The sequence below is a fragment of the Ranitomeya variabilis genome, chromosome 6, assembly GCF_051348905.1.
Source record: "Ranitomeya variabilis isolate aRanVar5 chromosome 6, aRanVar5.hap1, whole genome shotgun sequence".
Taxonomy (NCBI): domain Eukaryota; kingdom Metazoa; phylum Chordata; class Amphibia; order Anura; family Dendrobatidae; genus Ranitomeya; species Ranitomeya variabilis.
Window position 1 is genome coordinate 185,068,300 of NC_135237.1, and position 15,552 is coordinate 185,083,851.

Here is a 15,552-nt window from a genome sequence, read left to right on the forward strand (position 1 = left end):
GGAACAGCTGGCGGTGCTGAACCCCACTAACACATTGGCGAGGTGTTTGGCTCTGTGCGTACAGCACTTCTGGACGGCAACTAGCGGTGTTGGAGCCCAGGGACAGGTGGAGGAGGAGGAGGTTGGAGGAGGTTGGAGGAGGTAGGAGGGATTGCCACACACACAGCAGGGGAACAGCTGACGTTACTGAACCCCAATAACAGAGGAGGGACTGTTGACTGTGCGTACAGCACTTCTGGACGGCAACTGGCGGTGTTGGAGCCCAGGGACAGGTGGAGGAGGAGGAGGTTGGAGGAGGTAGGAGGGATTGCCACACACACAGCAGGGGAACAGCTGACGTTACTGAACCCCAATAACAGAGGAGGGACTGTTGACTGTGCGTACAGCACTTCTGGACGGCAACTGGCCGTGTTGGAGCCCAGGGACAGGTGGAGGAGGAGGAGGTTGGAGGAGGTTGGAGGAGGTAGGAGGGATTGCCACACACACAGCAGGGGAACAGCTGACGTTACTGAACCCCAATAACAGAGGAGGGACTGTTGACTGTGCGTACAGCACTTCTGGACGGCAACTGGCGGTGTTGGAGCCCAGGGACAGGTGGAGGAGGAGGAGGTTGGAGGAGGTAGGAGGGATTGCCACACACACAGCAGGGGAACAGCTGACGTTACTGAACCCCAATAACAGAGGAGGGACTGTTGACTGTGCGTACAGCACTTCTGGACGGCAACTGGCGGTGTTGGAGCCCAGGGACAGGTGGAGGAGGAGGAGGTTGGAGGAGGTAGGAGGGATTGCCACACACACAGCAGGGGAACAGCTGACGTTACTGAACCCCAATAACAGAGGAGGGACTGTTGACTGTGCGTACAGCACTTCTGGACGGCAACTGGCGGTGTTGGAGCCCAGGGACAGGTGGAGGAGGAGGAGGTTGGAGGAGGTAGGAGGGATTGCCACACACACAGCAGGGGAACAGCTGACGTTACTGAACCCCAATAACAGAGGAGGGACTGTTGACTGTGCGTACAGCACTTCTGGACGGCAACTGGCGGTGTTGGAGCCCAGGGACAGGTGGAGGAGGAGGAGGTTGGAGGAGGTTGGAGGAGGTAGGAGGGATTGCCACACACACAGCAGGGGAACAGCTGACGTTACTGAACCCCAATAACAGAGGAGGGACTGTTGACTGTGCGTACAGCACTTCTGGACGGCAACTGGCGGTGTTGGAGCCCAGGGACAGGTGGAGGAGGAGGAGGTTGGAGGAGGTTGGAGGAGGTAGGAGGGATTGCCACACACACAGCAGGGGAACAGCTGACGTTACTGAACCCCAATAACAGAGGAGGGACTGTTGACTGTGCGTACAGCACTTCTGGACGGCAACTGGCGGTGTTGGAGCCCAGGGACAGGTGGAGGAGGAGGAGGTTGGAGGAGGTAGGAGGGATTGCCACACACACAGCAGGGGAACAGCTGACGTTACTGAACCCCAATAACAGAGGAGGGACTGTTGACTGTGCGTACAGCACTTCTGGACGGCAACTGGCGGTGTTGGAGCCCAGGGACAGGTGGAGGAGGAGGAGGTTGGAGGAGGTTGGAGGAGGTAGGAGGGATTGCCACACACACAGCAGGGGAACAGCTGACGTTACTGAACCCCAATAACAGAGGAGCGACTGTTGACTGTGCGTACAGCACTTCTGGACGGCAACTAGCGGTGTTGGAGCCCAGGGGCAGGTGGAAAAGCAGAGGAACACAATGTAGGCCGAAGCCTGAGAAAGTCGAAAGGGAACCTTTAACCCCCCCCCCAAGGCGTTTGTAGCTGAAAGAGCCAGCTTGTGCAGCACAAAAGATGCAAAAGGAAAAGGTGGCTCTTTTCATCATGCTCCTTGCAAACACAGAACTAAACACTTTTAAAATGTGTCCCCTGAAGCCGTGAAACCGTCCCGGAGGTGGGACTTTCCTTCGTAATATGACGCAGCACAGCCATCATTACTACCCCCCCGCCGCCGTGCCCCGGCTCCTCAGCGTTGTTTGATTCCGTCCCGGAGCCTGCGCTGTTATGTTATCCCGTGGCCAGGCACACTTAGCGCTGCCCATCTTCTGACATCATTTGGTGTCAGGCTGGCTGCGCCTGTGCGGCCGCGCTGGCCGAGAGCCCGACTCGCAGTGTCTTCTGATGTAATCCCACTGGGGGCCTGGGATCCATGGCCATGCGCAGTGCATATCCTCGCCTCTCACTCCCCTCCCTACGGCTTCTTTTTCAGACTGTGCGGTGTCACGGCCGTGGCATGCTATTAGGGACCAGCTGACACCGAACAGTCTGAAGAAGCCATAGGGAGATGAGTGAGAGGTGGAGGTTCAGATATGCACTGCGCATGTCCATAGATCCCAGGCCCCCAGTGGGATTAAATCAGAAGACACTGCGAGGCGGGCTCTCGGCCAGCGTGGCCGCACAGGCGCAGCCAGCCTGACACCAAATGATGCCAGAAGACGGGCAGCGCTAAGTGTGCCTGGCCACGGGATAACATAACAGCGCAGGCTCCGGGACGGAATCAAACAACGCTGAGGAGCCGGGGCGCGGCGCCGGGGGGGTAGGAATGACGGCTGTGCTGCGTCATATTACGAAGGAAAGTCCCACCTCCGGGACGGTTTTACGGTATCAGTGGACACATTTTATAAGTGTTAAGTTTTGCGTGTGCAAGGAGCAAAACCAAAATAGCTACCTTTTTCCTTGTGCAGCATTACTGCTGCACAAGGTGGCTCTTTCAGTAGCAAACGCCTTGGGGGGGGGGGGACAGATTCCCTTACATTTCAGTTGTTGTGTCAGCGTGGCGGTCGCATGACACATTGCCGGCTACACAGCTGGGGATCAGCTGACGTTACTGAAACCCAATAACACTGGGTCGTATGTTTTGACTGTGCAGACGGCACATCTGAGCCTCAACTGGCGGTGTTGGAGCCCAGGAATTTAAGTTCAGGTGGTAGAAAGATGAACACAACAGGAGACCTGGATAACGTATACAGTGACCTAATTATTTAATCAGGAGGAGGAGTGGCAAATTCCTGCGAGATCCAGGCCTTGTTCATTTTCAGGAAAGTAAGCCGGTCAACGTTATCGGAGGATAGTCGCATGCGACGGTCAGTTAGTACACCACCTGCAGCACTAAAGACGCATTCCGATAATACACTGGCCGCAGGGCAAGACAGCACCTCCAATGCATACTGGCTTAGCTCTGGCCATGTATCCAGCTTTGAGACCCAAAACTTGAAAGGGGAAGAGCCGTCTGGGAGTACAGCAAGAGGGCAAGACATGTAGTCTGTCACCATCTGACGGAACCGTTGCCTCCTGCTGACTGGAGCCGTCTGTGATGGTGTAGACTTTTGTGGCGGGCACAGAAAACTGTGCCACAGTTCGGCCATACTGGTCTTGCCTTGGGCAGAGGCACTGCTTCTGCTCCCTCTTTGTGCAGAGCCTCCACCACTGCCTGGACGCACTGAGCTGCTTTGGAATGCACTAGCAGCACTTCTCTCAGTTGGAATGGAGAAGATGATGGAACTGACCAGTGTGTCTTGGTACTCCCGCATTTTTCGCTCCCGGTTCAACGGTGTGATGAGGCTTTCTACGTTGTCCCGGTAGCGAGGATCGAGGAGGGTGAACACCCAATAATCAGACATGTTGAGAATGTGGTCGATGCGGCGGTCGTTTCTCAGGCACTGCAGCATGTAATCCACCATGTGCTGCAGACTGCCAACTGCCCAAGAAACGCTGTCCCCAGCTGGAGGCGTGATCTCTGCCCGCTCGTCATCACCCCACCCTCGCTGTACACACTGAGTACTGGACAATTCGGGAACTCCCTCCTCTGGACGGATGTCTTCCTCCTCCATTGACTCCTCCTCATCCTCCTCACAAACTGTCCCCTGCCTACGCGTTTGTGAGGAACCACGTGGCGCTGACTGTCCAGAAGATGATGGAAGTGGTGAATCCTCATCCTCCACCTCTTCCACAACATCATCCCTTAGCGCTTGCAGTGACTTTTCAAGCAGGCAGATAAGGGGGACAGTCATGCTGACTAGTGCATCATCTGCACTCGCCATCCGCGTGGAATAATCAAAGGGACGCAAAACCTGGCAGACATCCTTCATAGTGGCCCACTCTGTGGTTGTGAAGTCTGTACGGCGCTGACTGCGACTTTTTTGCGCCTGATACAGCTGGTACTCCATTACAGCTTGCTGCTGCTCACACAACCGCTCCAACATATGTAACGTGGAATTCCACCTGGTAGGTAGGTCACATATGATGCGATGTTCCGGCAGGCGGTGTCGGCGCTGCAGAGCCGCAATGCGCGCTTTTGCCGTGCTGGAACGCCGCAAGTGAGCACACTCTAGGCGGACCTTGTGCAGCAGTGCATCAAGATCCGGATAGTCCCTCAAAAAACTCTGCACGACCAAATTGAGCACATGTGCCAGACATGGGATGTGAGTGAGGTTGCCGAGGCCCAGGGCTGCCACCAGATTTCGGCCATTATCACACACTACCATGCCTGGCTGGAGATTCGCTGGCTCAAACCACACATCGCTCTCCTGCTTGATGGCATTCCAGAGCTCCTGCGCTGTGTGGCTACGATTCCCCAAAAAAATTAATTTCAAGACGGCCTGTTGACGTTTGGCCACGGCTGTGCTCATGTCAGTCGTAACAGGTACACGTTCATCACGGGTCCATGTGGAGGTGGACTGTGACGGCTCCTGCAGCGATGATTCTGAGGAACTGGTGTAAGAGGAGGAGTCAATGCGTACAGAATGGATTCCTGCAATCCTTGGAGTGGGCAGGACACGTCCTGCGCCACTCGCACGGTCTGTACCCGGCTCAACGACATTAACCCAATGGGCAGTGAGGGAAAGGTATCGCCCCTGTCCATGTTGACTGGTCCACGCATCGGTGGTGAGGTGGACCTTGCTACTGACGGCGTTCAGTAGCGCGTGTTTTATGTGTCCCTCCACATGCTTGTGCAGGGCAGGGACGGCTTGCCTGCTGAAGTAAAAGCGGCTGGGCACACTGTACTGTGGGACTGCCAATGACATCAAGTCACGGAAGCTGTCAGTCTCCACCAGCCTGAATGACAGCATTTCCAGTGACAGAAGTTTGGCAATGCCTGCAGTCAGAGCCTGTGCTCGTGGGTGGTTTGACGAGAAAGGCCGCCTTTTCTCCCATGCCTGTACTACCGATGGCTGTAGACTGGGCTGGGAGTGTGTGGTTGACTGGGAAAGTGGTGCTGCGGGTGGAATGACAGCGGGTCTCTGGACAACAGGGCCAGAGGTTCTTCCACGGCGATCCTGGGAGGAAGCCGAACCAGCTGCGTGTGAGCTAGAGGAAGAGGCAACACGAGCTGAAGAGGTGGTAGCTGCCGCTGTTGGTTGGCCTAGCTCTTCAGTGTGTTTGTCTAACTCCGCCGGGTGCCTGTTGCGCACATGTTTCCACATGTTGGAGGTATTGAGGTTGGCGACTTTTTGACCTCTTTTGATTTTTTGATGACACACCTTGCATCTGACATAGCAAATGTCATCTGCAACTGTGTCAAAAAAGGACCAGGCACTGCAAGTCTTGGGAGCCCCCCTTTTGACTTTTGGAAGAGACATGCTCCTTACGGGTGCCAAAGCGGAGGCTGCAGGATCCGCAGTCTTCCCCCTCCCTCTCCCTCTTTGGGCCGTACGGGGAATCTCTTCCTCAGAGCTGCTCCCACCACCTTCCTGTCCCTGACGCCAAGATGGGTCAAGGACCTCATCATCTACACTACCCTCTGCCCCCAACTGCTCCTCCTGGGTAGTCTCAGCAGCAGAGCACGCACCAGTAAGTGGCACCTGAGTGTCATCATCAGCTGATGCGGCCTGCGAGGTGGTGACCGGAGCCACTGGCCCACCCGCCTCTTCAGAGGAAGACAGAAAAAGCTGTTGGGCATCACTGCACCCTGCCTCTTCTTCCATTTCTCCAATGCTGCTTGGCTGGCCCCCTGTTTCCAAGCCAAGAGATGATTCAGAGAACAGAAGTAGAGACTGCTCCTGTCCTGGGATCTCTGTCTGCCTGGGCAATTTTGCAGGTGGTGAAGAGACAGATGGCTGCTCTCCAGTGCTCTGTGTCTGAGAGGATGTGGCACTAATGGAAGTTGATGCATTAGCTGCCATCCATCCCACAACGGCTTCAATTTGGTCTTCACGCAGCAGCGGTGTACGGCGCTCGGCGACAAAGCTGCGCATGAACGACTGTTCCCTTGTGAAAGTGGGTGCTGATGACTCACCGGTGCCCGCAGCAGGCACAGAATCCCCACGTCCCCTCCCTGCTCCGCGCCCACGCCCACGCCCACGTGCCTTACTCACTGCCTTCTTCATCTTGGTTGACTGATAAAGATAAGCAGAAAAGTACTAACGGCTTTGTGTGCTTATTCCTGAGCAACTCCTCCTAACAGGTATAAGACACACTAATTTTCTAAAGTGTGGACTAGACTTGAATATGAGCTAATGTGGCCTACACAAATGTAAAGTGGTGTGTAACTGGTGTGTTTGGTGAACTTTATTATTTATTTATTTTTTGGGGGCTGAACTGACAACGGATAGAGCTGCAATCACACGGAGACCGTGCAGACAGCCGTAAACGGCGCTGCAAGGCCCAAAAACCCTCCTCTACTTTATCCTATGTAGTGTTTTTCCACAAATTAGCTGGAGACGGGTGGAAAGACACTAATAGGATTTTTTAAAATAAATTAGCAGCAGACTACACTACTTTGAAAAAAAAGAAAATTGATTTGGCGGTATGACGCAGTGAAAAACCCTGAGCTGCAGACAACCAGGCTACGGCTGCTCACAGACTACAGGGCGAGCTGCAGTCACACGGAGACCGTGCAGACAGCCGTAAACGGCGCTGCAAGGCCCAAAAACCCTCCTCTACTTTATCCTATGTAGTGTTTTTCCACAAATTAGCTGGAGACGGGTGGAAAGACACTAATAGGATTTTTTAAAATAAATTAGCAGCAGACTACACTACTTTGAAAAAAAAGAAAATTGATTTGGCGGTATGACGCAGTGAAAAACCCTGAGCTGGAGACAACCAGGCTATAGCTGCTCACAGATTACAGGGCGAGCTGCAGTCACACGGAGACCGTGCAGACAGCCGTAAACGGCGCTGCAAGGCCCAAAAACCCTCCTCTACTTTATCCTATGTAGTGTTTTTCCACAAATTAGCTGGAGACGGGTGGAAAGACACTAATAGGAATTTTTGGAAAAAATGTGCAGCAGCCTGCACTACTTCAAAAAAAAAAAAAAAAAGGACAGTATGAGGCAATGAACCACCCTCCCTGAACTGAATACAACCAGCTATGGATGGCCTATGTGGCTGCACTCAGACTAGAGAGTGGGCTGCACTCACACACACACACACAGAGAGACCTTGCAGATCGCTGTGAAAACAGCGCTACAAGGCAAAAGGAAGGTGAATAGTAGGTGAACACAGCGGTTGCTAAATTAGCCTTTGGAAAGCACAAAGAAGCAAATCGCTATCTCTAAACTGTCCCTCAGTCAGCAAACAGCGTCCTGTCACTAACTGAATTCACAGCAGAGTGATCGCAAAATGGCGCCAGCGACTTTTAAACTGCATCATGACATCATTTCAGCAGCCAATCACAGCCTTGCCAGTAGTTTCATGCCCTCCATGCTAAACAGGATGTGCCCACACTTGGAATCTTTCTCATTGGCTGAATTTCTGAATTTTGAATCATTGAACTTCCGATTCCGGTATCCGATACGCACCAAGTATTGGAATCCCGGTATCGGAATTCCGATACCGCTAGTATCGGCCGATACCCGATACTTGCGGTATCGGAATGCTCAACACTACTTGCGTGACATTTTTTGGTGGGTAATCTCCTTGAATATTATACATGCATTTATACCCGCAAAGTCTAAGGCATTTTCAAATGCATGAACAGGCCATCTCCTTGTGGATGTTCGTGTGGTATATTTTCGTGCCATCTGATCCACTACATCTACTCCATATTTTGTTTCATTGTAAAACTTTACCATTTCTGGAGTTTTTTTAGCGGAATCAGACGCAACAACAACATCTGGATGGACGGAACTCAAAATGACAACATTTTTGTTGGGCTTTCCTTGATATACTGTAAGTGTAAAATTGTCCATTTCTAAACACTTTAGTGTTGTACAATTCCTCTTTCATGGATTTTATTTCTTTAGGCACTTCTCGCCTTATCTTATTCAGTGTTCCCACGATGGTTGTTCCTTTGCTTTTTAGCTGTTTAGCTAATTTTACTGAAGTAAAATAATTATCGGTTGTAACATTGCGACCTTTTTTCAAAAACGGGTCCAATAACTTCATTACCACATGGTCAGCTAAACGGTCCTCAGCACGGCGTGTGTCATCTTTGCCTAGATAAGGGAAGCCATTTGCCAGATATTTGCTCTCCTTATCAACAGCTAGCCAATATTTGTGGCCATATTTATCTGGTTTGGAAGGCATGTACTGCGTGAATGGACACCTAGTTTTGCTTGGGAAAAGTTGCTCATCCACCGTTATGTATGGGCCAGGTTTGTAACACGCAATACAATTTGCAATAAACCTGTCCCACACAGTAGAAAATAGAGCAAACTTGTCCATTTGCAGTCTCTCCGATCGAGTAGATTTCTCATCAAATCTGAGAAACCTCATAATTTCAACAAAGCGGTCCCTAGACATTGTCGCTTTGCAAAACGGTATTCCCCAGTCATTACACCAAATACTGCTAATCGAGTGACGGTTCGTGCCAGATATTCCACGAGCATAGAATATCGCAATGAATGCATCTAGCTCCTCATCAGATAGAGTAAACTGTAAATTATTGTTCCTGCATGCTTCTGCAAGCGTACAGTTCTTTATATGTGTCAATATATATGAATCAAAAAATAAACGCCATGCGCTCAAAGGACTATCGATAATGATATTTCTTCTGGCGTATCCTGTAGGGCCAGGTGCTTCTCGAAGAATATTTTGGCTGTCACGCCTACCAGGCAAGTGTTGTCCAATTTCAACAGGTTTCCATTGAATACCATCCGCTGAAACTAGTATTCCTTCAGATTCGCCTTCTCTGGTGTTTGTTGTTGCATTACCTTCGCCGCCATCGTTATCTGTTGTTCTTTCATTTCTGGGACGTTTTGCTGATTTTTTCTGTCCACGACCAGGAGGATGGTCACGAGGCAACATAACTGCATGAGCCCGATCCCCAGTTGATGTGCTTGGAATATCTGGAAAAAAGTTGATGAATATTTAGAATTTTTGTTTTGTAAGGGTCCGTGCACACTGGCTGGATAAGCGGCGGAATATCCGACCGGATATTCTCACCACAATCCGGCCCGTACCTGCCCGCTCAGGTACAGAGCGGAGTTTCATACCTGAAGCTCCGCTCCGAACCCCGGGCTCGAGCCGCTGTCTGGGACGGAGCCGTGCTCGCGCGTAAGCAAGCGCTGCTCTGTCCCTGACAGCGGCTCCATCCCGGGGTTCGGAGCGGAGCTTCAGGCATGAGCGGGCAGGTACGGCCTGTATTGCGGCAAGAATATCCAGATGGCTATTCAGCCAGAATTCTGCTAGTGTGCACAGGCCCTAACTCAGTGTGTGGAAGAACAAATAAATACACATAACTACTTACCTTCTGGATTTGTTCCTTCTGAGTCTTCAGATTCACTTGATATGTTCTGAGGAATGAAATCTTCATCACTGTCAGAATCAAATACATGTTCCTGCAATTCGGATTCCGATTCATCTTCCAGTATGGATTGCAAAGTAGCCAGAATATCTTGAGGCTTTATCAAACGTCTTCTCTCCATATTCCTCACAAATTCCATAATTCTATATAGTTCCCTGCTGAAAAATAGAAATGAAATGAAAACTAAAAGAAATAATAACTGTTCTGCCACCTTCAAAAGTAGGTGGGCTGAATCAGTTGACAGACAGCTAAACTATTTCATAACAATTCATACCTGTATGAGTCTTCAGAGCTCGTATGTCTGCGTCTGTTCTCTTTGTCTCTTCAGCTGAACTGAAAGTAAAGTTACTATCCAGAATACTGTCTCCTGCTAGGACCTTAGAAAAACACCACCCTTCATTAGCGTAAGATAAGAGCCTAGAGTAAACAAGCTATTTTGTTCAGCATTACACAGTAATACAAGCAGGTAAAACACAAGGAAAATGTGAAAAGTTGACATGTAAATTGAACTACATCTATATGAACATCAGGGTAAATAAGACAGAGTGAAAAAATTATGCACAAAACTTTATAGCAACATTTAGTGACAAAAGGACCTCAAAATATAGTAGGGAGTCAAAATGACTCCCTTCAGGAGTTCTTGGTAAATTTTGAAAAAAACGCGCAAATTTTTTACCTAAATTATTTACTCTCACAAAATCTTTTTTCACATCATATTTGAGGAAAAGTCACCGAGTTTCAAGCCGGAATTCTGAAAAATGTAGTCACAGAAGAGAAATAAAAAATGAAAGGAGTCAAAATGACTCCATCAGTAGTTCTAGTGTTAACCGTCCCGGAGGTGTGACTTTCCTTTGTAATGACACGCTGCAACCCCCTTGGTAGCGCTGCCCGTCTTCTGGCATCATTGTTTGGCTGCCTGCGCCTCTGCGGCCGCCCTGACCCACACAACGCCCCTCGGTGTCTTATTTATTTGGACTGCGAGGGTGTGATTGATGGGCATGAGCAGTGCATAAGTTCGCCTGTCCCTCATCTCCTTCCGCCTTCTTCAGACTGTGCGGCTTCATGGCCGTGGCATGCGATAAGGGATCAGCTGACGCCGCACAGTCTGAAGCGGGTGTAAGGACCCGAGTGTGAGAGGCGAACATATGTTCTGCGCCAGGCCATGAATCCCAGCCCCGCAGTGTTTTAACAATGTTAAGACACTGCGGGGCTGGGATTCATGGTCATCGCGAACCGCACCGGCCGACATTAAATGATGTCAGAAGATGGGCAGCGCTAACAGCGCTAGGCCAAGGGATAACACGACAGCGCAGACTCCTGTACAGCAAATAACAACGCTCAGGATTCTGCACCCAGCACCAAGGTGGGATTCTTGACATCTGTGCTGCGTCTCATTACGAAGGGAACTCGCGCCTCCAACACAGTTTGACTGTATAAAGGGCTAAATGTTATACGTGTTTCATTCAGCGTGTGCAAGGAGAAAAATTAAAAGAGCAACCTTTGACTTGTGCAGCACTACTGCTGCATAAGCTGTGGCTCTTCTACTTTGGAACACCTGAGGGGGGGTTAAAGGTTACCTTTAAAATTGGTTCAATTAGGCTTCGGCCTACACTCTGCTCCCCCTGCAGAGCCTGGGCTCTAACACCGCCAGTTGGGGCCCGGTACTGCTAGCTGCACAGAGAAAAACACCAGCCAATGTGTCAGTGGGGTTCAGCAACACCAGCTGTTCCCCTGCTGTGTAGCCGGCAACGTGTCCTGCAACAGCCACGCAGACACAAAGCTGCCGCCAGTGCAGGCTTCGGCCTACACTCTGCTCCCTCTCCTCCTCCTGCTGACCCTGGGCTCTAACACTGCCAGTTGGGGCCCGGTACTACTAGCTGCACAGAGAAAAACACCAGCCAATGTGTCAGTGGGGTTCAGCACCGCCAGCTGTTCCCCTGCTGTGTAGCCGGCAACGTGTCCTGAAAATGCCACGCAGACACAAGAACTGAAATTGAAGGGAACCTGTCCCCCCTCCCCCAGGCATTTGTATGTTTTCCAGCCACCTTGTACAGCAGTAATGCTGCATGTGTGCAAGGTGGCTCATAAACGTATTCTCCTCGCACATGTGGAACTGAAAACACGTCTAAAATGTGTCCTCTGTGTGACCATTTAACCGTCCCGGAGGTGTGACTTTCCTTTGTAATGACACGCTGCAACCCCCTTGGTAGCGCTGCCCGTCTTCTGGCATCATTGTTTGGCTGCCTGCGCCTCTGCGGCCGCCCTGACCCACACAATGCCCCTCGGTGTCTTATTTATTTGGACTGCGAGGGTGTGATTGATGGGCATGAGCAGCGCATAAGTTCGCCTGTCCCTCATCTCCTTCCGCCTTCTTCAGACTGTGCGGCTTCATGGCCGTGGCATGCGATAAGGGATCAGCTGACGCCGCACAGTCTGAAGCGGGTGTAAGGACCCGAGTGTGAGAGGCGAACATATGTACTGCGCCAGGACATGAATCCCAGCCCCGCAGTGTTTTAACAATGTTAAGACATGCGGGCTGGGATTCATGGTCATCGCGAACCGCACCGGCCGACATTAAATGATGTCAGAAGATGGGCAGCGCTAACAGCGCTAGGCCAAGGGATAACACGACAGCGCAGACTCCTGTACAGCAAATAACAACGCTCAGGAGGCTGCACCCAGCACCAAGGTGGGATTCTTGACATCTGTGCTGCGTCTCATTACGAAGGGAACTCGCGCCTCCAACACAGTTTGACTGTATAAAGGGCTAAATGTTATACATGTTTCATTCAGCGTGTGCAAGGAGAAAAATTAAAAGAGCAACCTTTGACTTGTGCAGCACTACTGCTGCATAAGCTGTGGCTCTTCTACTTTGGAACACCTGAGGGGGGGTTAAAGGTTACCTTTAAAATTGGTTCAATTAGGCTTCGGCCTACACTCTGCTCCCCCTGCAGAGCCTGGGCTCTAACACCGCCAGTTGGGGCCCGGTACTGCTAGCTGCACAGAGAAAAACACCAGCCAATGTGTCAGTGGGGTTCAGCAATGCCAGCTGTTCCCCTGCTGTGTAGCCGGCAACGTGTCCTGCAACAGCCACGCAGACACAAAGCTGCCGCCAGTGCAGGCTTCGGCCTACACTCTGCTCCCTCTCCTCCTCCTGCTGACCCTGGGCTCTAACACCGCCAGTTGGGGCCCGGTACTGCTAGCTGCACAGAGAAAAACACCAGCCAATGTGTCAGTGGGGTTCAGCACCGCCAGCTGTTCCCCTGCTGTGTAGCCGGCAACGTGTCCTGCAAATGCCACGCAGACACAAGAACTGAAATTGAAGGGAACCTGTCCCCCCTCCCCCAGGCGTTTGTATGTTTTCCAGCCACCTTGTACAGCAGTAATGCTGCATGTGTGCAAGGTGGCTCATAAACGTATTCTCCTCGCACATGTGGAACTGAAAACACGTCTAAAATGTGTCCTCTGTGTGACCATTTAACCGTCCCGGAGGTGTGGCTTTCCTTTGTAATGACACGCTGCAACCCCCTTGGTAGCGCTGCCCGTCTTCTGGCATCATTGTTTGGCTGCCTGCGCCTCTGCGGCCGCCCTGACCCACACAACGCCCCTCGGTGTCTTATTTATTTGGACTGCGAGGGTGTGATTGATGGGCATGAGCAGTGCATAAGTTCGCCTGTCCCTCATCTCCTTCCGCCTTCTTCAGACTGTGCGGCTTCATGGCCGTGGCATGCGATAAGGGATCAGCTGACGCCGCACAGTCTGAAGCGGGTGTAAGGACCCGAGTGTGAGAGGCGAACATATGTACTGCGCCAGGCCATGAATCCCAGCCCCGCAGTGTTTTAACAATGTTAAGACACTGCGGGGCTGGGATTCATGGTCATCGCAAACCGCACCGTCCGACATTAAATGATGTCAGAAGATGGGCAGCGCTAACAGCGCTAGGCCAAGGGATAACACGACAGCGCACACTCCTGTACAGCAAATAACAACGCTCAGGATTCTGCACCCAGCACCAAGGTGGGATTCTTGACATCTGTGCTGCGTCTCATTACGAAGGGAACTCGCGCCTCCAACACAGTTTGACTGTATAAAGGGCTAAATGTTATACGTGTTTCATTCAGCGTGTGCAAGGAGAAAAATTAAAAGAGCAACCTTTGACTTGTGCAGCACTACTGCTGCATAAGCTGTGGCTCTTCTAGTTTGGAACACCTGAGGGGGGGTTTAAGGTTACCTTTGAAATTGGTTCAATTAGGCTTCGGCCTACACTCCGCTCCCTCTCCTCCTCCTGCTGACCCTGGGCTCTAACACCGCCAGTTGGGGCCCAGATGTGCTGGCTGCACAGAGCCAAACACCTCGCCAATGTGTCAGTGGGGTTCAGCACCGCCAGCTGTTCCCCTGCTGTGCAGCCGGCAACGTGTCCTGCAACTGCCACGCAGACACAACAGACCCAAAGCTGCCGCCAGTGCAGGCTTCGGCCTACACTCTGCTCCCTCTCCTCCTCCTGCTGACCCTTTGCTCCAACACTGCTAGTTGGGGCTCTAGGAAGACAAGCTTGAATAGGTCCCCATCCTGGTTCCAGCACCGTCAGCTGGTTCCGGGCAGAGCCTTTGGCTTAGGTGCCTCCCTCTGGGTATCCGAGTTCCACCAACGTCAGGTGGTCCTTGGTAGTGTGTTGTGAAATTGGATTCTGGGCTCCCCCGGTGGCCACTTGTGGAATTGTACTTGTGTGCATCATCCCCTCTGTTCACCTGCTCCTATCAGGATGTGGGAGTCGCTATATAACCTTGCTCCTCTGTCAGTTTCATGCCGGTCAACAATGTAATCAGAAGCCTTCTGTGCATGTTCCTGCTACTAGACAACTCCTAGCTAAGTTGGACTTTTGTCCTTGTGTGTTTTTGCATTTTGTTCCTGTTCACAGCTGCTGTTTCGTTACTGTGTCTGGAAAGCTCTTGTGAGCGGAAATTGCCACTCTGGTGTTATGAGTTAATGCTAGAGTCTTAAAGTAATTTCTGGATGGTGTTTTGATAGGGTTTTCTGCTGACCATGAAAGTACCCTTTCTGTCTTCATGCTATCTAGTAAGCGGACCTCGATTTTGCTAAACCTATTTTCATACTACGTTTGTCATTTCATCTAAAATCACCGCCAATATATGTGGGGGCCTCTGTCTGCCTTTTGGGAAAGTTTCTCTAGAGGTGAGCCAGGACTGTCTTTTCCTCTGCTAGGATTAGGTAGTTCTCCGGCTGGCGCTGGGCATCTAGGGATAAAAAACGTAGGCATGCTACCCGGCCACTTCTAGTTGTGCTACAGGTTTAGTTCATGGTCAGTATAGTTTCCATCTTCCAAGAGCTAGTTCTCATATATGCTGGGCTATGTTCTCTCGCCATTGAGAATCATGACAGTTTGACCGGCCCAAAAAAGGGTTAAATTACTGGCTGAGAAAGGAGAGAAAAAAGAAGTCTGCTACTATTTTTTTTTTTTTCCTCCCTCTAGTTCTGAGTGTGCTCTTAATTGAATCACTTGCTAGTCTGCCTATACTGCAGCCTTCCTCTCTTTCTCTCCTTCTAATCCTTGAATGGCTCTGTGTTCACCTGTTTCAAATGGATCTTCAGAGTGTAGCTACAGGTTTGAATAATCTCGCCACAAAGGTACAAAATTTGCAAGATTTTGTTGTTCATGCACCTATGTCTGAGCCTAGAATTCCTTTGCCTGAATTCTTCTCGGGGAATAGATCTCACTTTCAAAATTTTAAAAATAATTGCAAATTGTTTTTGTCCCTGAAGTCTCGCTCTGCCGGAGACCCTGCACAGCAGGTCAGGATTGTAATTTCCT

At 51.0% G+C, this 15,552-nt stretch overlaps 1 protein-coding gene across 1 annotated transcript in view; it reads right to left on the minus strand.

The window, feature by feature from the left end:
- Window positions 1-15,552, minus strand: part of LOC143783244 (uncharacterized) — a 79,357-nt gene that overhangs the window by 35,292 nt on the left and 28,513 nt on the right. The window contains exons 2-3 of the mRNA XM_077271661.1: window positions 9,666-9,779; window positions 8,146-9,264 (exon numbers count right to left, since the gene is read on the minus strand). Coding sequence (XP_077127776.1) covers window positions 8,146-9,264; window positions 9,666-9,779 — 1,233 coding nt within the window. The remainder of the gene's footprint in view (window positions 1-8,145; window positions 9,265-9,665; window positions 9,780-15,552) is intronic.